Raw genomic sequence first — 22,864 nt, 5'->3', positions numbered from 1 at the left:
TGGTGGGTTTTCTTATGAGTGATGTCAGACTGCATCTGGTTTTGCAACTGACTTTTTTCTATGCAGTAATGTGTCTTTAAGATCTTTCCATATCAGTCCACAAAGATCTATTTTGTTCTTTAAAACGAGGATAACAACATTACCCAACTGATAGCATGGAGGAGGGCACATATTTCTCTAAGCAGACTTGGCAATTCTGCCATTTTTCTGTTTCTCTCCATACCCCCCAAGTGACTACTTCAGGGTTTTAGGTGACTAGGTGAATTCTCTCACTTCAATCATCCATCTTTTCCCCTGCTCCCCTGTAGCATAAACTAAGAAATTTTCAGTAGTAGCAAAATAAGATCTTTGGCGACAGATTGCTCTGGGTTAAATCCTGGCTGTTTACAAGTGGAATTTGTGTCTTTTCCAAGAGATCTGAGGCTCCCAAATGATCACTCTCTGGAAAAAACCTTCATATCTGCTATTTGGGGGAAGGACCACCATAATTAAATGCAGCCACATAGTGGGATTAATTCCTTCTGGTTGTTTAAAAGAATAAGTAGATTCTTTCCCTTGTGGGATGATCCTTGCAAACAGGATTCCTTGCTTAATGCCACAGCCCTGTCTTCTGGGCCACAGCCACGTTTTGGTCAATAAGGGCTCCATGATCTTAGATGACTCACCTGGGCAGACCATAGGCTGCATTGAGCCTACTGATGTGTTGGTTCAGTTCACTCATCTTCTTTTTCACTTAATGAGTTACCATAATTGAGATATTGGGATATTTTGTGTTTACAAACATCACTTTTCATTCATTCAACCCTTAAAAAAAGCCATTCATAGAACATCCAGTATGTGTCAAACAATGTTCTAAAGGCTAGAGGCTCAAGGATGAATTAGAAACACACAGTCCCTACTATCCAGGAGTCTATATTTTAGAAGGTGAGGCAGACTTTAAGTAAGAAAAATATGTATATAATGTAATGAGCGCCAGCTTCTTTAGAGAATTTGGAATATCAAAACCCATCAGGCCAACATCTTCACGAGAGAGAGAAGAGTAGGTAAGAGTCAGACATCAGTGACTCTAGCTGATCAAAGAGCTCATATCAGAGGCTCAAACCTTCCTGCCTCTTGAAAAGGTGTGGAAATCATTCTCTTAGGGGAAGAGGATATGCCTCAGGTATCCTGGATGTCCCCTGCAATGGCCAGCACATAGTGGGTGCTTTATGAATGTCTGTCTCTTGAGTGATAGAAGCATATATGGCTTCCCTGTTGACCAGATCTTTGGGAAAAACAAACATTCATTCATTCAGTCATTAATCCCACAGTGGTTAGATTTTATGCCAGGGACTCATTCTTGAAGACCTTGGACAATTCAAAACTCACATAATTTAAGACTAATTCTCATGAAAGTGGTTGCCATGTATCTGTACTAGCTAAAGTGATAACATAATAACAAGCAGAGTTTACAATGGACATAATTGGTCACATTCAAAAGTATGAATTTTTAAAGATTTTAAATTATAAGTCTTCTCATTTCAAAAATGCCCCCAATGCTCATGATTTCAAATGTTTATAATTCAAGTTAGCATAAAATATAACCATGCTGTATTTATATTAATCTACAATAATATCCTTCTTGTGACCCCACCTCACAACATAAAAACTAGATTCTTGCCAATAACTCACATATACTTATATATAACACTCCCTTGTTTCCACCCAGCCCAAGATAACCATCATCCTGAATCCTGGGCACCTTTTCTTTGTTTTCCTTTTTTTTAAAAAAAAAAATTTTATTTATTTATTTATGATAGACAGAGAGAGAGAGAGGCAGAGACACAGGAGGAGGGAGAAGCAGGCTCCATGCCGGGAGCCCGACACGGGACTCGATCCCAGGACTCCAGGATCGCGCCCTGGGCCAAAGGCAGGCGCTAAACCGCTGAGCCACCCAGGGATTCCCTGTTTTCCTTTTTGTACATTTTCCTCTCAGAGATGCTTTGGAAACTCTGCGTTAGTAATTCCAGTCAGGTTGTAATCAGGCCCTGCTGTTCTAAGAGCCAAAGCTTCCTCCTAAAAATGATTCTGCTGTTTTCACCCTCATCTGCTTTCATCCCGTGCTCCCCAAAGCCCAGAGAGCTTTGTTTCCAGGCAACAGCAGGACTTTCCACAGGCAGATGGGTTCTTTGAAAAAGAGGGGGAGAAAGGGTGAGGGTGGCAAGAGGAGGAAATGGGCAGGCGTGGGGAGAGACACAGAGAGAGGCATAGAGAGGCAGAGGGGTAGAGAGAGCTAGAGCCCTCTCCAGCCGGCCCGCCTAGCAGTTCAGCACCACGGACAGCTCAGGCCTGACCGGTTCAGCACCGCGAACGGCGCCAGGAGCCCACTTCCGCCGCTGTCTCCGCTAGATGTGCTGATCTGAGCATTCCTGGGCTCACTCCACAACCGTCATCCCCAGAGTGTCTGAATGCTGATATCTGGGTAACCAGGCTCTCTTGGCGTTAACCTCAAAAAAAAAAAAAAAACACAGGCATATAATACTTTACATGCCCCAAAGAGGGAATTCTGGATTTTCTCACAGACAAAAAAAAAGTGAGTCCTCCTCACTGCATTCACTGTAGGGCACTTAGTTGCTGGGGCTCAAAGTCCAAAAGTCTTCCTTAATTCCTTCCTTTCCCCTGCCTCTCACATACTGCCCATCAGTGAGTCCTCTCAGCTCCATCTCTAGAGTGTATTCTGAATCTGTCCCCCTGCTCTTCACCCCAACTGCTGCCACCATCATGTTTTGCCTGGTTTATTGTAAGAGCCTCCTAACTGATCTCTCCATTTTACCTGTACTCCCTTCTAGAGTTTTCCCCATACAACAGTGTCAGTTATGCTTTGAAAATGTAAATTGATTATATCACACCCTTCCTCAATGCCCTTCCATAGTTTCCCAATGCACCTACAATAACATTCAAAGATGTTGCTGTGGCTTTTAAGACCCTAGAAGGCTTCTCTAATCCTATCTCCCATTAGTTTTTCCCTTGCCCGACCACTCTGCTCACACTGGCTTCCTTCTTTTTCCTCAGGGCCTTTGTACCTGCTATTCATTCTGCCATGAATTCTTGCATCACCAGTTCCTTTTCACCTTCTGGGTCTTATTTCAAAATGCCACCCTTTCAGAAAGACCTCTCCTGACCATTCCCATCTAAAGTGGCCTCGCAGTTATTATCACATTGATCAATTTCTTTTTTTTTCGTTGATCAGTTTCATGTAATTCATAGAATTAACACAAACTCTATTTTTCTATATTGATTGGTTTACTTGTTTGTTTCAATACAATGTAAACTCCATTAAGCCACAGACTTCAACTGTCTTGCCACCCAAAACAGCATCTGCAACATAACAGCTGTTTAATAAATATTTGTTGAATTACTAAATTAGTGAGTGAGTGTAGGAATGAACAACTAGCATTAGTTTGTCTTTTTTCCAGTTACTCTTGGAGCCTCTAAAAAGATGTCAACAGTACTCAACTCCTGGTAGAAGAGTAGCCATAGGTACTGTCCAAGGTTTGACGGCTGTGTTGCAAGTCCCCAAGACCATTCCCAGGCTTGATGATTCACTAGCAGAACTCACAGAACTCTTCATACAGTCATACTCATAATGATGATTTATTATGGCGGAGGGTATAAAGTGCAGTCAGCAGAGGGAAAAAAGCTCATGAGCATAACACATCTTCACCTTTCCCATGGCCTCATGGTAATCAGAATTTACTTCTTCACCCCTTGACTTGCCATGAAGAGTGAAGATGTATCACAGTTAGAGTGATGGTGAATTGGGGTAATTCAATCTACCACATCAAGTGGCAGCTTCTAGCTATGAATTATTAGAATTTATTTTACTTCTATTTTTTTGTTATAAAGCATGAAACTGGCTTTCCACTTATAAAGTACTGCAAAGTTTCCTTTTAAGAGGCATTTAAAAATATGGAAAGTGCATTTATTTAAAATGAAATGACTACTTACTAATATATGAATATTACATGGAAATGGAATCAGTCATGAGGTGGTTTCCATTTATGCAGAGACGTGGCAAAGACAGAAAAGGAAATGTGAAAGACTGAAGAGAGGTCAAAGGAAGACATAGAATAAGATTCCAGAAACTCTTTCTGCTCTGGGAAGGAGTCATTTCCTAAGAAGTCATTCTGTAGCCTCCTCACTCCCCTCCACTCCCCTCCACCCCACTCCCCACCATCCCATTCCCACCTCTACCTCTGACCCTAGGGAAACCCCTCAAACTTGAGTTTCTTTGTTTGTGATTTTATTTGTTTATTCATGAGAGACACACGCAGAGAGAGGCTGATATAGGCAGAGGGAGAAGCAGGCTCCTTGCAGGGAGCACGACGTGGGACTCAATCTTGGGTCTCCAGGATCACGCCCTGGACTGAAGACGGCCCTAAACCACTGAGCCACCCGGGCTGCCCCCTTGAGTCTGGTTTAAGAACAACTCTTGGGCAGCCTGGGTGGCTCAGCGGTTTAGTGCCGCCTTGGGCCAGGGCGTGATCCTGGAGACTCAGGATTGAGTCCCACATCGGGCTCCCTGCAAGGAGCCTGCTTCTACCTCTGCCTGTGTCTCTGCCTCTCTCTCTCTTTCTGTGTTTCTCATGAATAACTAAAAAAAAAATCTTTTTTTTAAAAAAGAACAACTCTTAATTATTTGAACTATCAGGGTCACATTTGGAAGTTCTCCTATGTGGAGAACTTGTTCAATAATAGTGACTCAGTCTGTATGAGGTGCATGTATTAACTCTGATGTTCATGATAACACTATGAGGTAGGATCTGTTACTGTCCTTATTTTACAGATAAGGAAACTGAGACCCAGTTAATTCACTTCCCAAAGTTACATAGCTGGTGCATGGTAGATCTGGGTCTGGAGGCCAGCCTTTAAAACTCCCTCAAAGGCTCCATGAATGAGGTAGCTCCCTAGTGTCCTGACTAAATATCTTGTTATCAGAGGAAATGGTGAGGGGTGAATGAGGAACCATACTCTAGATAAATCTGTCTCTCATTTATTCATACTGAACTGTGCTCAGAATGGCTGGAAGCTCATCTTCTAAACTTCTAAAGAAAAAAAGCTTCCAGGATGCCTGGGTGGCTCAGTCAGTTAAGCATCTTTCAGCTCAGGTCATGATCTCAAAGTCCTAAGATCAAGCCCCTTGTTGGGCTCCCTGCTCAGAGGGGAGTCTGCTTCTTATTCTCCTTCTTCCCCAACTTCTGCTCATGTGTACTCTCTCTGTTTCAAATAAATAAATGAAAAAAAATTTTAAAAAGCTCCCTCCATTATGTGACATACATGGAAATGCCTAAGAGAACTAGTCTCCAATCTTAATCCTCCCATGTTCTTGCCATCTGTCCTCTAGACAAATCATGTAAATCCTTCAGGCCTTAGTTCTCTATTAAATGAGGACAATAACATCCTACCACTCTGGGTCATTGAATAAAATAATGTACATGTGATACCTTTGCTCATCGAATCACTTGGATAAATGACAGTTATTTTGAGTGTTTTTTCTGGGAAATCAGGATTCTTCAATTATCTAAACATTTGGAAAAGAAAGTTGGATCTTTGCACTATTCAAAAAATTCCAGACAAACTAAACATAAAACAAGACTAAAGTATGAGGTTGTGGAGGGAAGTGTATTTATGAGTAGAAAAAATGGATAGATTGAACTTTATCAAAATCCAAAACTTTAGGCTCTGTGTAAGCAAAGTGAAAAGATAAATGAAAGGCCAGGAGAAAATATCTGCCACAGATAGAGGGACAAGCTAAGGAACAGTATCAGAATATATAAAGAATGTCTATAAATCAAGAAGCAAAAGCTATAAAAATAGAATAAAGCAGGGAGAGTATAAACAAGCAATTCACAAGCAGAAAATAAACCTGGTTAACAAACACGTAATGAAATGAAATGAAAATAAGACCACAAAGAAAGACTTTTTTCCCCCATCTATGGCTTTATCAAAAATCTAAAACTTTGATGTAGCTTCCATCAGAGCATTTTGGCAGGTAGTGATTACATTGTAAAACTTGAACAGTGATAATAGTAGCAACAATTAGGCACTGTTCTAAAAACCATACAAGCCTGGCTTATTTTTTACCTTAACAGCAATCCTGAGAGGTGGTAAGCAGAATGAGAAACCGAGGCACAGAAATGCTAAGCGACACACCCATGGACACACTGTTAGCAAATGGCGGAGCCAGCCTCTGACCCCAGGCGATCTGGCCTCAGGGTCCCCGGGCCTGCCACACCCCTGCCCCTCCTCCCTCCTCCCTCTCACCGGTCAGGGTTTGCAGAAGAGAGAGCCATTCAGGGGCCTGAGAAAGTTGTTGGCCTTGGTGCGGATCTGCAGCTGGGAAGTTAAGCATAACCTCTGTGCCCATCAGCGGGGGATGCAGAGCTCGTTCCACTGTGGCCGACCCACGGCGGGCACAGCACCATACCTCGAGCAACCTCACTGCAGTCACATTGTCTCCATGGCCCCTCCACTCCCTTCCTTACCCCACAGCAGGTGCCGGCTCCCCTGCAAGGCCTCCCACCCTTCCCAACTCCCCACATGCCCCCCTCCACCCCCACCCCCTCAGCCTCCGAGTCTGCGCAGCCGCAGTCGCCGCCACTCCAGCTCTGCAGTGCCGGGACTGGGTCTGGTTGGGGAGGGTGAGTCCTTGGAGGGACCCCCGCGGGCGGGAGGTGGGGCTGCGAGACGGGGCTGGGGGCGGGGGCAGCCACCCGGGAAGCGCGCCTGTGAATTTGTGCGAGCCCGTTTGTGCTTGGGGGCGGGATCGGAGGCAGTCCTAGGATGAGGGTCCGGGGAGGGGGTCTCTCGCTCCCTCCGCACAGTCCGCGGGGAGAGGGCTGGACTGGGGCTGGGTCGGATTTGTTCCTCCCCCGAGCATTGACCGCCCGGCCGGCGGCCGGTGCACCGCAGCTGAATTCCGATTTCCGCACCAGGAAGGGATCAACCCTGCATCCCGCAACCTCGTGGGTCGCTGGGCGCACGTGCGCCCCGGGCTCGCAGGGGTCTCGGCGTCTGCATCCGCCGTCCCGGTGCGTGTAGCACGTCGGGTCCGTGTGCCCACCCCGTACACACCTGCGTGTGTGTGCATCCGTTGTGTGTCTGAGTGCGCGCGTACCGCTCTGTAGTGGCCGGGAGTACAGGCGCGGTGGTCGGACGCGCTTGCCTCCCCGCCCAGCTCGGATGAGCTGTGTGGCTTTGACCGAGGACCGTCTCCGTCTGTAAGATGCGTGGAACAGTATCTGCCGCAGGGAATGATGGCGATGATTACGTTAGGAAGGTGTGGCGCGCTCCTGGGAACCGTGGCTGCAGCGTTACCGATACGGTTGTGGGGGTCAGTTGTGGCTACCTCATCTCCCTCCTTTTTTCTCGGGAATGACCAGTTTGGTGATTCGCTGAGAACACGGAGACTGTGAAGTGTGAATTCCTTCACGTGCACACCCCCGCCACCCCCCCCCCCCCCATATTTCTCTCTGTTCCTCCCCACCCTCCATCCAGCTAGATCCAGGCTCCTGTAACCCGGACTCCAGGCTCTTGTCTTCTCCCTCCGTCATCCCTCTTCCCCTCAGCTTAAACACATGATTATAGCTGACATTAAAATCTAAACAGGACCCACACTCATGCTCTCTCACAAACTTTTCCAACAGTACTCGGAAAGTATTGTTTATGCTTACAGCCTCCTTTCCTCACCCTCTCATACTTCCCAGCGCACACCGAGGTTGCAAATTGGCAGCCCGACAACCTGCCCTATTTGGCTCGCTGGCATAATATCTTCCTTTTAAACATCTGACAGTATTTTAGAATGGGGAAGATGTCATCTGAAACTATAAATCTCCGGTGTTCTCTTGAGGAATCAGAAGATAGGAGACATTGGGTGCACGTTTTAATTGGGCAAATATTGGTTGGGCTTCTGACAGGAACCAGATTTTTCCTTTGCCGCACTCACCACTACTCCCTATCACCGCTGCCCATACCAGGCATCTGTTGGTATTTACTCACATTCTCCTTACAATAGAGAAGTATTTCTCTGGACCCGAATTTCATTTTCACTTTCAAATAGTGAAGTAAAAGGGAGGGACAGACATCTTTATTTTTTTAGGTCTATTGCATTTGTGTTATCTGCCCAACTCATGAAGGTTGAGCCTTGCAGCTGGTGTTCTGTCTGCTGTGACACCAGGTCTCCTGCTCTGCTCATTGGTCTTTGCTTGCTATCCTCTTGGTGCAGGAGAATGTGAGCCTCTGAGAGCATGTTGCATTCATCCCCAAGTCCCCAGTACTCAGCACAGGTCTTTCACGAAATTCTGGCTGAGAAATGCTTTGAGAAAGTCATTTACATTCAAGCACACGTGGGTGGCAAAGGTTAACAGGGTCCCATGGGATGTGATGTCTCTGCTCAGCCTTGAGGTGTGAGCACAAAGGCCAACACAGAAGGGCAAGGGTGAGCCAAGCAGAGGAAAAGCCTGTTTGTTCCTCCACTCGTCAGGCACTCACTTTGTATAAAAGTCTCCTTCAGTCTCGCATAAAACTCACAACGACTCTGTGAGGTAGCCGCCGTTACTGTCGACACCCCCACTTTACAGATGAGCACATTGAAATGTGGAGGATTTAAGTCACTTGCCTAGTGCCACATAGTGAATCCGTGGTGGAGCTGAAAGTTCTCATCTCGCCATGCTGGCAGCTGTGAGCATCCCATTAGCACTATCCATTCTTTCCTACCTTCAACTATTTTCTGTTGCATGGGCGCCAACACTACCATTCCCCCCCTTTTTTTTCTTTACACCCCTTCCTCTGTTTCTCTTCTAGCATTTGTATTTAATCCTTGTGGTAGGCAGGAAGATGGTTCCCCAAAGATGTCTACATCCTTATGCCCAGAACCTATGAATACATTGGTTATAGGGTGAGGGCCAATTATGGTTGCTAATCAGCTGATGTGGAGATGGGGGAAGTGGTGAAACTGGATTCTTCATGCAGGAGCAAAGCAACCACAAGGATCCTACAAGGTGGAAGAGGGAGGTGGAGGAGTCAGAATCACAGTGACACACCATTAGAAAGACTCAAGTGGCCAATGCTGGCTTTAGTGATGGAGGAAGGGGCCATGGAGCCAGGCAATGCAGATGGTTTAAGATATTGGAAAAGACAAGGAAATTGATTATCTCCCAGAACCTCCAGAAGGAACACAGCCCTGAGACACCTTGATCTTAACCCAGTGAGACCCATTTCAGACTTCTGAGTTGCAGAACTATAAGGTGATAAGTTTGCATTGTCTTAAGCCCCCCAATTCATGGTAATTTCCTGCAGCAGCCATAGGAAACCAACACTATCTAAAGCGTCCTTTTAATGTCTGAATGTTACAAACATTGATGTTGGAAATACTGCAGAATGAGGTTCAAAAAACACAACAAAATACATGCAATGTGCAAGTCTCAAAACCAACATTTGTTTACCTACATATTGAAACAGAAATGTGCAAGGAAACCACAAATAAAGTTCCACAAAATTTAAACAATTTGTATTTAAGTTTCGTTTTCTGTGAGGTCTAAAACACACAGAGCAAAGGGCATGAAGTGTGCAGTGCAATGAAGGGAAAGCTGAGTGAATTTGCACAAGTGTCTTTACCTGTAGGACCACTACTCAGATCAAGATATAGAAGATCTCCAGCACCCCAAGAAAGTTCCCTTGCTCCTCCTCTGTTCCCAATCCAACCTAACCCAACCCAAATGGATGTTACCAAGCAACATCCATTTCTTTGCCTATTCCACACTTTTAAACAATTAATAAAATCACATGAATGTTCTCCTTTATGTCTGGCTTTTCTCGTTCAGTTTACTATGTATACTTTTAGATTCATGTGTGTTATTGTGTGTATCCTTTCTGTTTGTACCCTTTATTTCTGAATAACCCTCCATTATATGAATAAACTGTGGTTTACTTGTCCATTCTCTGAGAGACACGCGGGTTGTCTGCAAATATGAACATCTGTATTCTACAAATACGGCTGATAGCAACATTTGAGGACAAGTGTCTGTGTGGACATGATTTTCCTTTCTCTTTTTTTTTAATTTTTTTTAATTTATTTATGATAGTCACAGAGAGAAAGAGAGAGGCAGAGACACAGACAGAGGGAGAAGCAGGCTCCATGCACCGGGAGCCCGATGTGGGACTCGATCCCGGGTCTCCAGGATCGCGCCCTGGGCCAAAGGCAGGCGCCAAACCACTGCGCCACCCAGGGATCCCGATTTTCCTTTCTCTTGAGTGAGTGTCTAGGAGTGAAATTGAATGTTCAGTTAGTAGATGTTTGTCAAATAGTTTTCCAAGTGGTTGAGCCAACATACACTCTCACCAGGACTCATTGCACTTTTAAAGTCTATAACACTTTTAAAGTCATTGCACTTTTAAAGTCTATAACAAAGGGAAGCTTTGTTATAAATGGAAAATCAGTATCTCCCCCTTCCCCTCTCCCTTTGTTTACAGTATGTAGAGTAATCATAAAAGTATGCACAGGAAAGCACCACCTTCTGGCTGGATACTTTGCCTGAGCAGGAAGCATCTCTCTCTCAGAGAGGGGACAGGGGTGGGAAGGTAGGAAGGCATGTTAGCATCAAATCCAGACTTTCTCATCCAGGCAGTGGAACTACCTCACCCCTATTCGGCTACCATTAAAAACCCCAGAGAACAACCAGTGTTGTTGGGGATATGGAGAAAAGGGACCCTTGTGCACCATTAGGAATGTGTATTGGTGTGGCTGCTGTAGAAAACAGTATGGAGCTCCTGGAAAAACTAGAGAGAGAATTGCCCCATGACCCAGCAATTCCACATCAGGGCTTATTCCCCAAAGAAATGAAAGGAGGGTCTCAAAGAGATATTTGCACAGTCATATTCATAGCAGCATTATTCACAATAGCTGCAGCATTGATCGGACAAGCAAAATGTGTTGTTCAGCCTTAAAAAGGAGGGAATTTCTGTGCTGCAACCTGGATGAACCTTGAGGAAGAACATTATGCTGTGTGACATAACAAGGCACAAAAGGACAAATACTGTATGATTCCACTTACATGGGAAGTTGGGTAGTCAAATTCATAGAGACGGAGTGGGATGGTGGTTCCAGCGGCTGGAGGACGGGGTGGGGTCCATGGTGGAGTGGACCAGAGGGGTAGGACCAGAGCAGAGCTAAGGCTGGGACCGGGACCATATTTTCTATGACAGAAGCAGGTGCGCTTAGCACCAGTTGGATGTGCAGTGAGGAGACAAGTGGATGGTGGAGGGAAAAGGGTGGAGCCCGGGAGGCAGGCTGTGCCAGGGGCTGGGATTTCCAGGGTTTGGGAGTTGTCCCTGTCTGAAAGGAAAGCCAACATGATGATTAATAAAGTTGAAGCAAAGAACATATTCTGCATATCTGCTCTTAGCGTCTTAGTTTCTGACATGAAAACATTTCAGATCTACTCACAGGTACAGGGATAGCCCTAAAAGCCACATCTCCCCACTTTGCAGGTTCAGAAATCATCATTTGTTTGCTTACTCTGACTTCCTTTGATCTGTCTTTTTCCTTTGCTGTAGAAGTATGTATGTATGTATGTACGTATTAAGTAGTTTCTACACCCAATGTAGGGCTTGAACTTACAACCCTGAGACAGAGTTGGCTGCTCTACTGACTGAGCCAGCCAGGTGCTCCCCCAGAAGTATTTTAGAGCAAATCTCAGCCATCGTGTTAATTGGCTTTTACACACTACAAAAAGATCTCTAAAAAAAATAATAAAATGGATATTTTCTGACCTGTCCATAGGACCATTTCCACACCCAGCAGAAACGATGAGACTGCCCTGACATCATCGAAAATCCCAATGCATCGTCAATTTCCTTGATTGTTTTAAAAATGTTTTTTTTTTCACACCAGGTTTCTTTGACTCTGACTCCAAACATGGTCCCCACATGCAATTGATTGTGTGTGTGTTCTGCATTTGATTGTTTAGTCACTAATATCTCTTTGGATCTAGACTATGTGCCCTGTGGTTTCTAAATTTGCTATAACGATTTTTATTTGTGTACACCTAAGTAAAGAAGAAAATGCTTTAAAGCTTTTCCCCCCTACACCAAGAGGATTTACTCCTTTAAAAAAATTACTCTTTGCCAGAGCAGTCTGTAGGTTAAAGTGATGCAAGGCTGATAATACAGACAGCTCCCTAGAATAAGGAGCTAAACCAGCTGTAGAGTCCTAAGGTAAAGGATTACACAGTGTCACTCAGCTCCTTGCAAACAATTTCTTGAATTTTGGGTTGACAGGATAGAGAATGAGAATACTAAAGAGCTTTTCCTTTTATTTTTTTAAAGATTTTATTTATTTATTTTTTAAAAAGATTTGCTATCTGTGAGAGACACAGAGAGAAAGGCAGAGACACAGGCAGAGAGAGAAGCAGGCTCCCTTGGTGGAGCCCAATGCGGGACTCGATCCCAGGACCCCGGGATCACAACCTGAGCTGAAGGCAGATGCTCAACCACTGAGCCACTCAGGCGTCCCAAGAGCTTTTCTTTTTAAATTAGACCTTTAACCTCCACCTGGGGAATGCTTCTAGGTTTTCCTTTATGCCAGCAAAGGAGAAGGTTGGGGCTGTTGGGGGCTGGCAGGAAGACCATGGCCCTTATCTTTGCAGCCAGAGGGATTCTGGGGGTGAGTCTCCCTAAAACCTTCTGGCTGTGTGCTTTGGGCTGCGGAATGAACATGCACGTGAATGTGCTGCTCTCTGGCTCCTACCTTGAAACTCCTATTCCCTTTGTTTCCTTATTTGCCTCTAGGGCACCGTTCGGTGCACTGTCTCTCCCCACTGGGCCCTGCTAGAATACAAGCTGCACAAGGGCAGTAAGCTGGGCCTCTGGCACTGCTGTGTCTCTGGCCCCTAGAAATAGTGTGTGGCACACAGACGTAAATACTTGTGGATTGACTAAATGTTTGTCAGCCTTCAGGTTCTGAACTCTGTGCCTGAGGAACCTGACAGATTGTCCGAAGAGAGACTTGTCTCAGAGACCCTACGTCCTTGGAAGATGCAGATCCTCAGGCCTGAGCAGATTCGGGGGCTGCTGGAGCCGGAGAGGACCAAGATGCTGCTGCCCCGGGAGAGCAGGACCTGGGAGAAGCGCATCACCTCCACCAAAGACTGGGTGGCTGTGGAGGTTGAGGCTGCCAGCTGTGACAGTGACGAGAAAGGTGAGGGGCAGGTGTCCCATGGGAGGTGGGGGGAAGGTTGTGGCAGAGCCTTGGGGAGAGAGACACACTCATTCCTTCACTCATTCATTGGACAGATATGTGTCCCCCAGCCTTTGCTGTGTGGCAGGTCGCCCCAAAACTTAGTGGCTTAAAGCAATAGCCATTTCTCTGCTCACAATGCTGCAGGTCAGTGTATGATGTGGCCTCGGGGGACAGTTCTCCCAATGCCCATGCCTACATTTGAGCTGGCAAGCCAGCTGGTTGACGTGCAATCACCTCACTTACATGTCTGAGTGGTTTGATGGCACTGACTTTGGGCTACTTGTCTCCCATAGGCCAGCCCAGGCTTTTTCTCATGGGGGTGGTTGCATGGCAAGAGAGGGAAAGCCTCAATTCACAAGCACTTTGTAAGCTGTACTGGCACCCAATTGCTCACACGCCATTGGTCAAAATAAGCTATGTGGTCAAGTGCAGCATCATCAAGGGAAAGGGCTGGACACAGGGATCAGTGAAGGGGTGGAAGGCCATTTGAGACAAAAAATTACCACAAGCACCTACTATGTGCTGGACGCTCTAGATCAAGCAGTTAATGAGATGACCCCAGGAGAGTTTAGATTTTAGTGGAGAAACAGACAATAAACAACTAATGAAATAAAAAGGAAAGTAATGTCTGATGAGAGCTCTGAAGACAGTAAAATGGGATGATTGATGGAGAGGGACCCAAGGGTGCTCAGGGAGGGCGAGAGAGGCAGGAGAAGGGGTCGTTTACTCAAAGAGCTGGTGGTTGCGTGTGGGCAGCTGGAGCCGCACATGCAGTGACCCCGCAGTGGTGACAAGCTTACCGTGTTGCAGGAGGCTGTGGTAAACAGAGAAGAAACACTTCTCTTCCTGCATTTGAAGGAACTGAGGCTCAGGTGGCAAATCACATTCAAGTCTCCTATTCACTGTGACCACCTGGGCCACGTGGGCCAGAATGTGTGCAAGCTGGCGGGTTATGCAGGAATGAGGAAGACAGGGGTAGGATGCCAGGTGGAGGAGCAGGGAAAGCTCCCCAACCCCCCATCCCCACCCACCGCCAGCTGGCCTGATCACTGGCTCATGGCTCCTTTTCCCTGTACTCAGGTCTTTCTTCTCAAGAGCCTGGACTGGCCCAGGAGTGGAACCCGGTGGAGGGAGATGAAGAATCTGAGGACTCGCAGGTGAGTTGGGGATTTCCTCCTCATTTGCTCATTCCACAGCCATTTATGGAGCACTTTCTATGTGCCAGGCAGTGTTCAAGGCACTGAAGTACGACAGTGAATGGGATAGAAATGGTGCCTCCCTCTGTTGGATTTACAGTCACTAACGTGGACAGACAAGCAAAATAAGTAGCTAAATTACAAATCATGCTGGATGGTAATAAGTGCTATGGAGAAAACTAAGCCAGGAAGGGGGTTCAGAAGTACAGGGTAGGGGTAGTATCCAGGGAAGTCTCTACTGAGAGGGAGAGGTTGGAGTAGAGGCAAGAAGGATGTGGGGGAGTGAGCCTGGCAGATGTCTAAGTGGGAAGAGGTTCTAGGCAGAAGGCACAGCAAGTGGAAAGGCCCTGAGGTAGGAGTGTGCTCTGCACATGTGAGGAACAGCCATAGGAGTCAGTTGCCTGGAGAAGAGTGGTGGTGGGGGAGTAGGAGGAGACAAGGTCATGGAGGTGATGGATGATGTAATATCTGTTGACCATGGTAAGAATTTGGCTTTTACCCTGAGTAAAGATGGGAGCTGTAGGAGAGCTCTGGACAGAGGTGGGAACAGTTCCAACTTCTGTTTTAACAGGACCCCTCTTGCTGCCAGGTTCCATGCCAGAGGGTTGGGTGTGTCTTATGGGCAGTGGGGAGCCATTCAAGGGATTTGCAGATGCAGAGAAGTCACGCTGGTAGCCCATGTGGAAGGAAGGGGGTTGGATGAGGTGGAGGAATGGGTGTAGGAGCCAGTTAGGACCTCCAGGTAGGAAACAAAAATAGATGGGAATGACATAGGTAGGAGCTGCCACTCACCTCATGAGGCTGATGCGATTCTCAGTGCTTCTCTTTATTAATTCATTTATTAACCAATTCATTTATTAACCAAGGGGAGGTGCCTAGAGGCTCTGCAACAACATTCATTCATTCATCTATTCACTGAGCTCTGACTTGTTCAGCCAGCACTGACAGAGTGCATGCTGGGGCAGGGTGCACCTCTCACTGGCCGGCTATGGGTCCTGACCCAGCTGAGCTTCTGGCATCCACAGAGCCTCCTTCCTCCTGGTGGTCTCCTTCCCAAAACCAAAGAGGATGAGGCCGTGTGGGACCAGAGACCATGAATAATAATAATTGCCAGCCTCCACAGACCTCACCATGCAGTTTCTTCAATTTATTTGATTCTTTTAACAGTTTCTTGAGATAGGATTTGTTATGGTCCGATTTTAAATATAGTGAAACTAAGGCACAGAGGCATTAGGTAATTTTCCCTAGATGACTCAGCTTGTGAGTGATAGAGCTGGGATTTGAATCCAGTACATCTCTTGAGCATTCTGGTATTCTGCTGGTCTGGGATTTTATCCTCTCCCAAGAGAGGACTTGGGATAAGGCATAAGGGCCTGTGCTCATCCCACGAATCAGACGTCACTCACCTCTCATGTCATAAATGCAAGCCTCATCTAAGTGCATGAGGTTAAAAGAGAAACACTAACGCCCAGAGATAACCCCTGGTGGGCAAAAGTTGCTGACAAAACCTGTCTACAACATCCGAGATTGAAATAGCTTTCCCTTTGAGGAGACCTAAATGAAGGAGGATTTGGAGTACAGATGATGAGGTGCTTCTTATTCTGGGCTCTGGGGACATGGGCGCTCACTTGCTGAAGATCCATCAGGTGGTAATTAGAATGTGTGCAAGTTTCTTTTTGCATATTACACTCCAACACAATGTTTTTAAATTTATTTTTTGAAGGTTTTATTTATTTATTTATTTATTTATTTATTTATTTATTTATTTATTCATTCATTCATTCATTCATGAGAGACACAGGCAGAGGGAGAAATAGGCTCCCTGTGGGAGCCCGATGTGGGTCTTGGGATCACGACCTGAGCCAAAGGCAGATGCTCAACTACTGAGCCGCCCAGGTGCCCCCAAGAGAATGTTTTCGAAAAGTTGCCATGAATCCTTATAGATGTTTTTCTCCTTGGAAACTGAGACTAGCTGGGATGTATTGTGTGAAAGATTTAGTGAGGGAGCATGCTCTTGGGAGGAACCTGCAGATAGTGAGGGGAGCTTGAAAGAGCCAGTGGGAAGGAGGCAAATATATGGGTTTAACTGGGGTCCAGCCTGGGCCTGATCCCATGAGGAGCTCTGGAGCATCCATAGCCCTTGCCCTCCTGTGAGCCAGGGGGAGTGTATTATGCCCCATCCCTGGTATGGACGGCTGACCTCCCACATGATTCCCTGAGGTGGGGGTGGAATGGCTTTCATTAGCAAAGGGCATTTCTCAGAAGGGGGCAATCATAAACAGAAGAGATAAACCATAGTTCATGGCCAATATGCACAGCAGTTGGAAGAGCAACAAAGGGGAACAAGGTAAGGGGCTGATGAGGCCATTATTAGTGGTAGAAGTTGTGTGTGTGCATATACATCAAATGTCTGCATGTCAGATGACCTGTATTTATTACATTTTTCTTCTTAACTTTATACTCTGCCTTAAAAAATGATAAGGATTTCCAATAAAATGCACAGGTCAGTGAGTGTGTACATGTGTATATGCCCGTGTAACCACAATATTCTGGATAGTTTTCCATGTTGATATATATTGATCACCTTTGTTCTTTTTTAAAATCACTTTTTTACAGCTGCCAAAATATTCTGTAGTATTCTCGGTCATACCCATTTCCTCAGCTGACGAATTGTCAGATTCTCAGTGTTGTTGCCACAGAAAAATAAACATCTGTCCTCTTTTTCAATAGCACAAATTATGAGGAACTTTGTAAAAATACGTTATTTTCTGGTCCTATCCAAGGTGTACTGCATCCAAAAATCCAAGGGCAGAGCCCTGATATTTGAAAAATCTTCCAAGTTTTTCTTTTTTTTCTTTTAAGACTTTATTTATTTATTCATGAGAGACAGAGAGAGAGAGGCAGAGACACAGGCAGAGGGAGAAGCAGGCTCCATGCAGGGAGCCCAACGTGGGACTCGATCCCAAGTCTCCAGGATCACACCCTGGGCTGCAGGTGGCGGTGCTAAACCGCTGTGCCACCGGGGCTGCCCCCTTCCAAATTTTTCTGTGGTGGAGCTGCTTACGTGGGTTATTTTCTCCAGATTGTAAAGGGGAGCTTTGAAATGAGATGGTGTCCAGCAGTGGACAGCAGGCCAGAAGGAGGACTTAGTCCTTTTTCAAAGATTAGAGATGTGAACCCCATCAACAATTTATCATATGCTTTAACATTTCATAGGATATGCTACATCCATTTCTCTTCTTTTTAAGGATTTTTTTTTCATATTGCCACTGCCTGGCTTTCTAGATAACTCACTATGTCATATCCATTCCCTGAACCTCCCTGATATTTTAATACCAGTCACACTATACTAATCACTAATTAGGAGAAGAATTGTCATCAATAACCATTTTGTCTTTCCATCCTTCATCATGGTATGTTTTTCCATTTATGTGTTCATTTGACAGGTATTTACAGAGCTCATACATACTCTGCATCAGGTAAGAAACAATGGTGGCCCTTCCATTTCTAACTTTTCCTTTTTAAAAAAATTTTTTTTCTCTGTTTCAGGGCTTTTTGGAGTGGTCGAAAGCTCCGCAACAAACGACAATAGTCTTGGTAGTGTGTGTCCTGTTTTTGTTCCTGGTTTTAACGGGGATGCCTATGATGTTCCACATTTAGCTATAGTGGTGGCAATTGTCCTGAAATAGATGTCCTGTTTCTTGTTAAGGAAATGTCTTGGTTCAAAATCAGGAATAGGTATTGGATATTAGCAAATGCCTTTCAAACATTCATCAAGATGATTTTTTTTTGATATTTAATCTTCTGGTGTGAGGTTTTGCATTACTGTATTTCATTGAACTTAAAACATTGTTGATTGTAAAATACATATTATTTTATATACTACTGAAAAAGGAAAACATGCCACGTCATTGTCAGATGCCACCAACTGGAAGATGCCTCCTGACTTTAGAGATTATGGAAAAATGAGCAATTTGGGATTGATGAAATCTGTGGATTTCTTAATATCAAATCATCTTTGTAGACTTGGGATTGTGGTGCAGTCCTGGCCCTTGGGATTGTGGTGCAATCCTGGCCCTTGGGATTGTGGTGCAATTCTGACCCTGGATTATATGTCTTGATATTTTATGTATGATTCTTGCCTCTATCTTCATACGTAAGATTGGTGCTATCTTTGTCAAGTTTTGGTAACATGGTAAGTGAGGCTTGCATCATAGAAGGACATGACATTTCCTGTTGTCTAAACTTTAGAATAGCTTCTGTAGCTTAAGAATTAACACTTCCTTGACATTTTTGAAAGAATTCGCTAATAAAGGAATCAGGACCTAGAGCTACAGGGCGAAAGTTTCAGCTAAATTCTTGGGTGACTTTTTCAGTTTCTTCCCATGTTATCAGTTTATGAATACTTTTATACTTCATTCATTTTGATGATCTGTAGTGGTTTTTATGCCCTAGGAAATTCTTTATTCCATTGGAATTTTCAGATTTTAATTTAATTATGAATACTATTCTATAATTAACCAAAAAGCTTCTCTTTATTTTGTTCTAACCACTTTCTTCCTTTCGACTTCTGTTTGTGGTTTACCCATTATTAGATTTGTCAAAGTTTTACCTTGTCTATGATTTCTTTTCCAAAGAACTAGAATTGGGATTTATTTATATCCATGTTTTGCTAGTTTGTGATTTGTTTTCCATGGAGACGTATGGGGTTTATTTTATTACTATTTTTATTCCTTGTCTGTTTTTACGTTGAATAATTAACTCATTTATGTCTTTTTATGAAATTACTTGCTAAAATAGCATACTTAAGAATAAATGTATTTCTGATTATATAGCCTTGGCCACATCTTAAAGTTTGGTAATATGTGTCCTTGTCTAAATGTTCTATTGTAGTGTTTTTTTCTAAAGAGTGCTTTGAAACTCAGTGATCAGTTATTTAAAAATAGTTTTATTTTAATGATTTACTGCACTGTGAAAAAAGAATGTGGCCTCAAACATATCTGCTTTCAATACCTTTTTAAAAGTCTTTTATTGTGTCAAAAACCAATAAGGTTACATGAAAATCTGTTAGTACAATCATGTTTGTCAATATCTTTTTGCATTCTTTGCTTTATGAATTCAGCCACTGTGTTCCCTGATGCATATAAGTTACAGCACTGTTAACATCTTTGCCAATTAAAGAATACATGTAAAACACCAAGCACAATGCCAGGCATATATATCATAGCCATGCAATAAATGTTAGTTAAAACCTGATTCTGAATCCTTTGTGAAAAATAAAATGATTATCTTTAAACCAATTTAATCCTTGGCTTAAATTTTACCTTGTCTGATAGTGGTTGGTATTTCCATCCTGCAAGAGTGGAAATGGGAAGATGCCTGTGGGGACTGTCCCAGATGTCCCAGCCAGAGCAGCTGCTGTGGGGGCTGTGGGCTACAATTAGTCTGGCCCATGCCACACATCTTAGTCAAATTTGTAGGATATTGAAAATAATCATGATGGGTGCCTGGGTGGCTCAGTCGGTTAAGTGTCTGCCTATGGCTCAGGTCATGATCTCGGGGTCCCAGGTGGAGCCCCACATTAGGCTCCCTACTCCGTGGGGGTCTGCTTCTCCCTCTCCCTCTGCCCCTCCCCCTGCTTGTGCTCTCTCTCTCTCTTTCTCAAATAAACAAAATCTTAAAGAAAATAATCATGAGGGACGCCTGGGTGGCTCAGCAGTTGAGCATCTGCCTTATTGCTCAGGGCGTGATCCCAGGGCCCTGGGATTAAGTCTCACATCAGGCTCCTTGCACGGAGTCTGCTTCTCCCTTTGCCTATGTCTCTGCCTCTCTGTGTGTGTGTGTGTCTCTCATGAATAAATAAATAAATTTTTAAAAAGAAAAAAAAGAAAATAATCATGATAATAGTGTAAGTCATGTAAGTCGTGGTCATTTATTTGGGATCTCTCACATGCCAGAAGCCTCATTTCATTGATGATGGAAGTATCCACCCACACCCCTAATGTTTTTTTTTTTAATATTTTATTTATTCATAGAGACACACAGACAGAGAGAGAGGCAGAGACACAGGCAGAGGGAGAAGCAGGCTCCATGCAGAGAGCCTGACGTGGGACTCGATCCAGGGTCTCCAGGATCACGCCCTGGGCTACAGGTGGTGCTAAACCGCTGCACCACTGGGACTGCCCAGCCCTAGTGTTCTATTCTCCATTCAACAGCCAGACAGATCCCTTGAAACCATAATTAAGACCATTAAAAAAAAAAAAAAAAAAGACCATTCCTAACCGAATTGCTTCCGCAGGTAAAAGCCAAAGTCCTCACAGTGGTCGTCCATCTCTGCCGGAATTGGCCTGTGCTTGTACCTCTCCCTCCATTCCATCTGCACTGGCCTTCTGTTGTTTGAACAAGCCCATCATGCATGTGCCTCGGGGCCTTCACACTGACTCCGGAATGGACTCTGCCTGGAATGCTCTTGCCCCGAAAGCTGCCATGGCTCCCTCACCTCCTGCAATGCTCTGCTTCAGTGTCTCCTCTGAGAGGCCTCCTTCACCGTCCCCAAAGCACCTCCATCCTTGGTCACTCTGTCTTCATAGCCTGTACCACCACCTGACAATTATGGATTCATGAGGTTCTGGTCTGTCCTCCTCTGCTTGGTCTCCCCGGAGGAGCTGAGTCCTGGGAAGGTTGAGTTGGGGGTGGGGGTGGGGGCTGCAGAGTTGAGCCTGCACTTCCCAGGGACTCTCCCCATGCCAGTTTGTGGGACCCCAATCCTTTCTGACTCCACCATGTGCCTGAGGTTTCTCTGTCCCCTCTGGGAACAGGACATGCTGGACCAGGGTGGTATCTATATATAGTATCTGGGGAACATAGTGCAGCGGATGGGGGAAGGGATGTCAAATAAGTGGGCTAAAATCCTAAAGGAGAAACTGGCTTGCCTGGTGTGAGGTTGATGGAAGGCTGCGTGGCGGTGTTCCAATTCCTTTGCCCCCTCACCTCATCCGTCATTTCGAAAGCTCTGAAACAGGTCTCTTTGGCAGCTGACCTCCTGGTGCTCAGCTTCTTCACGTTTTTTTTTTTTTTTTTTTTAATAAATTTATTTTTTATTGGTGTTCAATTTACCAACATACAGAATAACACCCAGTGCTCATCCCGTCAAGTGCCCCCCTCAGTACCCGTCACCCATTCACCCCCACCCGCTTCTTCACGGTTGTGCGGCTGTGCGCCACTTTCCGCAGCAGGAGGGACCCCAGGCAGCCCTGTCCTCTGGGGCTGCTGCGACGCTCATCACGCACACGCCCACCCTCCGGGGTTTGTGGGCTGCACTGTCGGCCGCTTGGCCGTCCCCGGAGATGGAGACGCAGCAGCGCCTGCCCCAGCGAGGCCAAAATCCAAGTGAGGCCCTGCTGTGCAGGTGCACTGGACCTGGACGGGTCTCCTTGAGGTTTCGGGTTGGGCTCCAACGCCTGACGCCAGCCCCGCCCAAGGCCCCGCCCCATACTACACATTCATTCATTCACCTAGCACTCCCTGAGCACCTACTGTGTGAGAGCACCTGGGCTGGGCGAAAGTCAGAAGGAGGAGTCAGACTCTGTGGTCCATGACCCTGAATGGCTCTAGGATTGGAGATGGGCTTGTTCAACTATTCATTCACTCAGTATTTCTTGAGGACCTACTGTGTGCTGAGGCGCAAGCTGAGAGAAGTCTGGGGCATTGGGATGAACTGTGTCATCCCTGACCCTGAATAACTCCAGGGTCTATGCTGGGAGGGACAACTATGTATTCAGTCACCTTGAGCTTCTTAAGGACCTACTATGTGCAGAGCCTTGGGCCAGCTTGGGTCGTAGGAAGGAACCAAAATGCCATGCTCTCTGATCCAGGGCTGGTGTTAAGGATGTTCACTTATTAATTTACCTGATCTATTAATTTATATCTCCTAAGGACCTACTGTGTGCTAATGCTTGGGTTGGGTGATGTGCGGGGTACAGGTAGGAACCAACCCTGTGGTCTCTGACCCTGAATGGCGTCAGGGCTGATGATGGGATGCTGGGATCCTGAGGACCTACTCTGTGCTGAGGCCTGAGTCTTGACTCAGGCACCATGAGTCATGACTCTGTAAGACAGAAAGAGGGATTTGTCACTCATCCGTCTATTTGTGTGAGATTTCCTGAGGACCTACTGTGTGCCAAAGCCTGTGCTGGTAATGCCAGGGCAAAAGTGAAGGCACACATCCTGTCCTCCTTGGCCCCTCACAGCTCCCTTGGTAGGACCAAGAGACAGGGAAGCTGGTGGGCAGGGAGACAGGTGTCTTTGTGTTTATGTATCTGTGTCCTGGCTTAGCTTCCCTCCCCCTTACACACATTAAAGATCATTGATGTTTATTTTCAAATTACATCAC

General features: G+C 45.4%; 1 protein-coding gene and 1 long non-coding RNA gene across 3 annotated transcripts; one reads left to right on the top strand and one right to left on the bottom strand.

The window, feature by feature from the left end:
• Positions 1-1,742: 1,742 nt before the first annotated feature.
• On the bottom strand, positions 1,743-7,462 carry LOC144323393 (uncharacterized). The gene is made up of 2 exons (XR_013388831.1): positions 7,114-7,462; positions 1,743-2,486 (listed from the first exon to the last, which is right to left on the bottom strand). It is a non-coding gene; the product is annotated as an uncharacterized LOC144323393 (long non-coding RNA).
• SMIM17 (small integral membrane protein 17) lies at positions 6,613-19,772 on the top strand. 2 transcript variants are annotated; one of them, XM_077913722.1, is made up of 4 exons: positions 6,613-6,680; positions 12,994-13,234; positions 14,357-14,433; positions 18,022-19,772. In XM_077913722.1, exons 2-4 carry the CDS (start codon positions 13,072-13,074, stop codon positions 18,130-18,132), a joined length of 351 nt encoding a protein of 116 aa, XP_077769848.1. In that variant the 5' UTR covers positions 6,613-6,680; positions 12,994-13,071; the 3' UTR covers positions 18,133-19,772. The 2 variants fall into 2 exon arrangements, with proteins under 2 accessions (XP_077769848.1, XP_077769843.1); XM_077913717.1 differs by having other exon boundaries at positions 6,626-6,680; positions 12,987-13,234.
• Positions 19,773-22,864: the final 3,092 nt, after the last annotated feature.

The sequence above is a fragment of the Canis aureus genome, chromosome 1 (assembly GCF_053574225.1).
Source record: "Canis aureus isolate CA01 chromosome 1, VMU_Caureus_v.1.0, whole genome shotgun sequence".
NCBI classification, from domain to species: domain Eukaryota; kingdom Metazoa; phylum Chordata; class Mammalia; order Carnivora; family Canidae; genus Canis; species Canis aureus.
This window is presented reverse-complemented; position numbering and strand designations above follow the sequence as displayed.

Bases quoted from the DNA above. Each gene is read 5' to 3' on its own strand.
- SMIM17 (XM_077913722.1), top strand. From the start codon at position 13,072: ATGCAGATCCTCAGGCCTGAGCAGATTCGGGGGCTGCTGGAGCCGGAG. The intron at 13,235-14,356 runs GTGAGGGGCAGG...CCCTGTACTCAG, and splicing joins CTGTGACAGTGACGAGAAAG to GTCTTTCTTCTCAAGAGCCT. The intron at 14,434-18,021 runs GTGAGTTGGGGA...TCTCTGTTTCAG, and splicing joins AAGAATCTGAGGACTCGCAG to GGCTTTTTGGAGTGGTCGAA.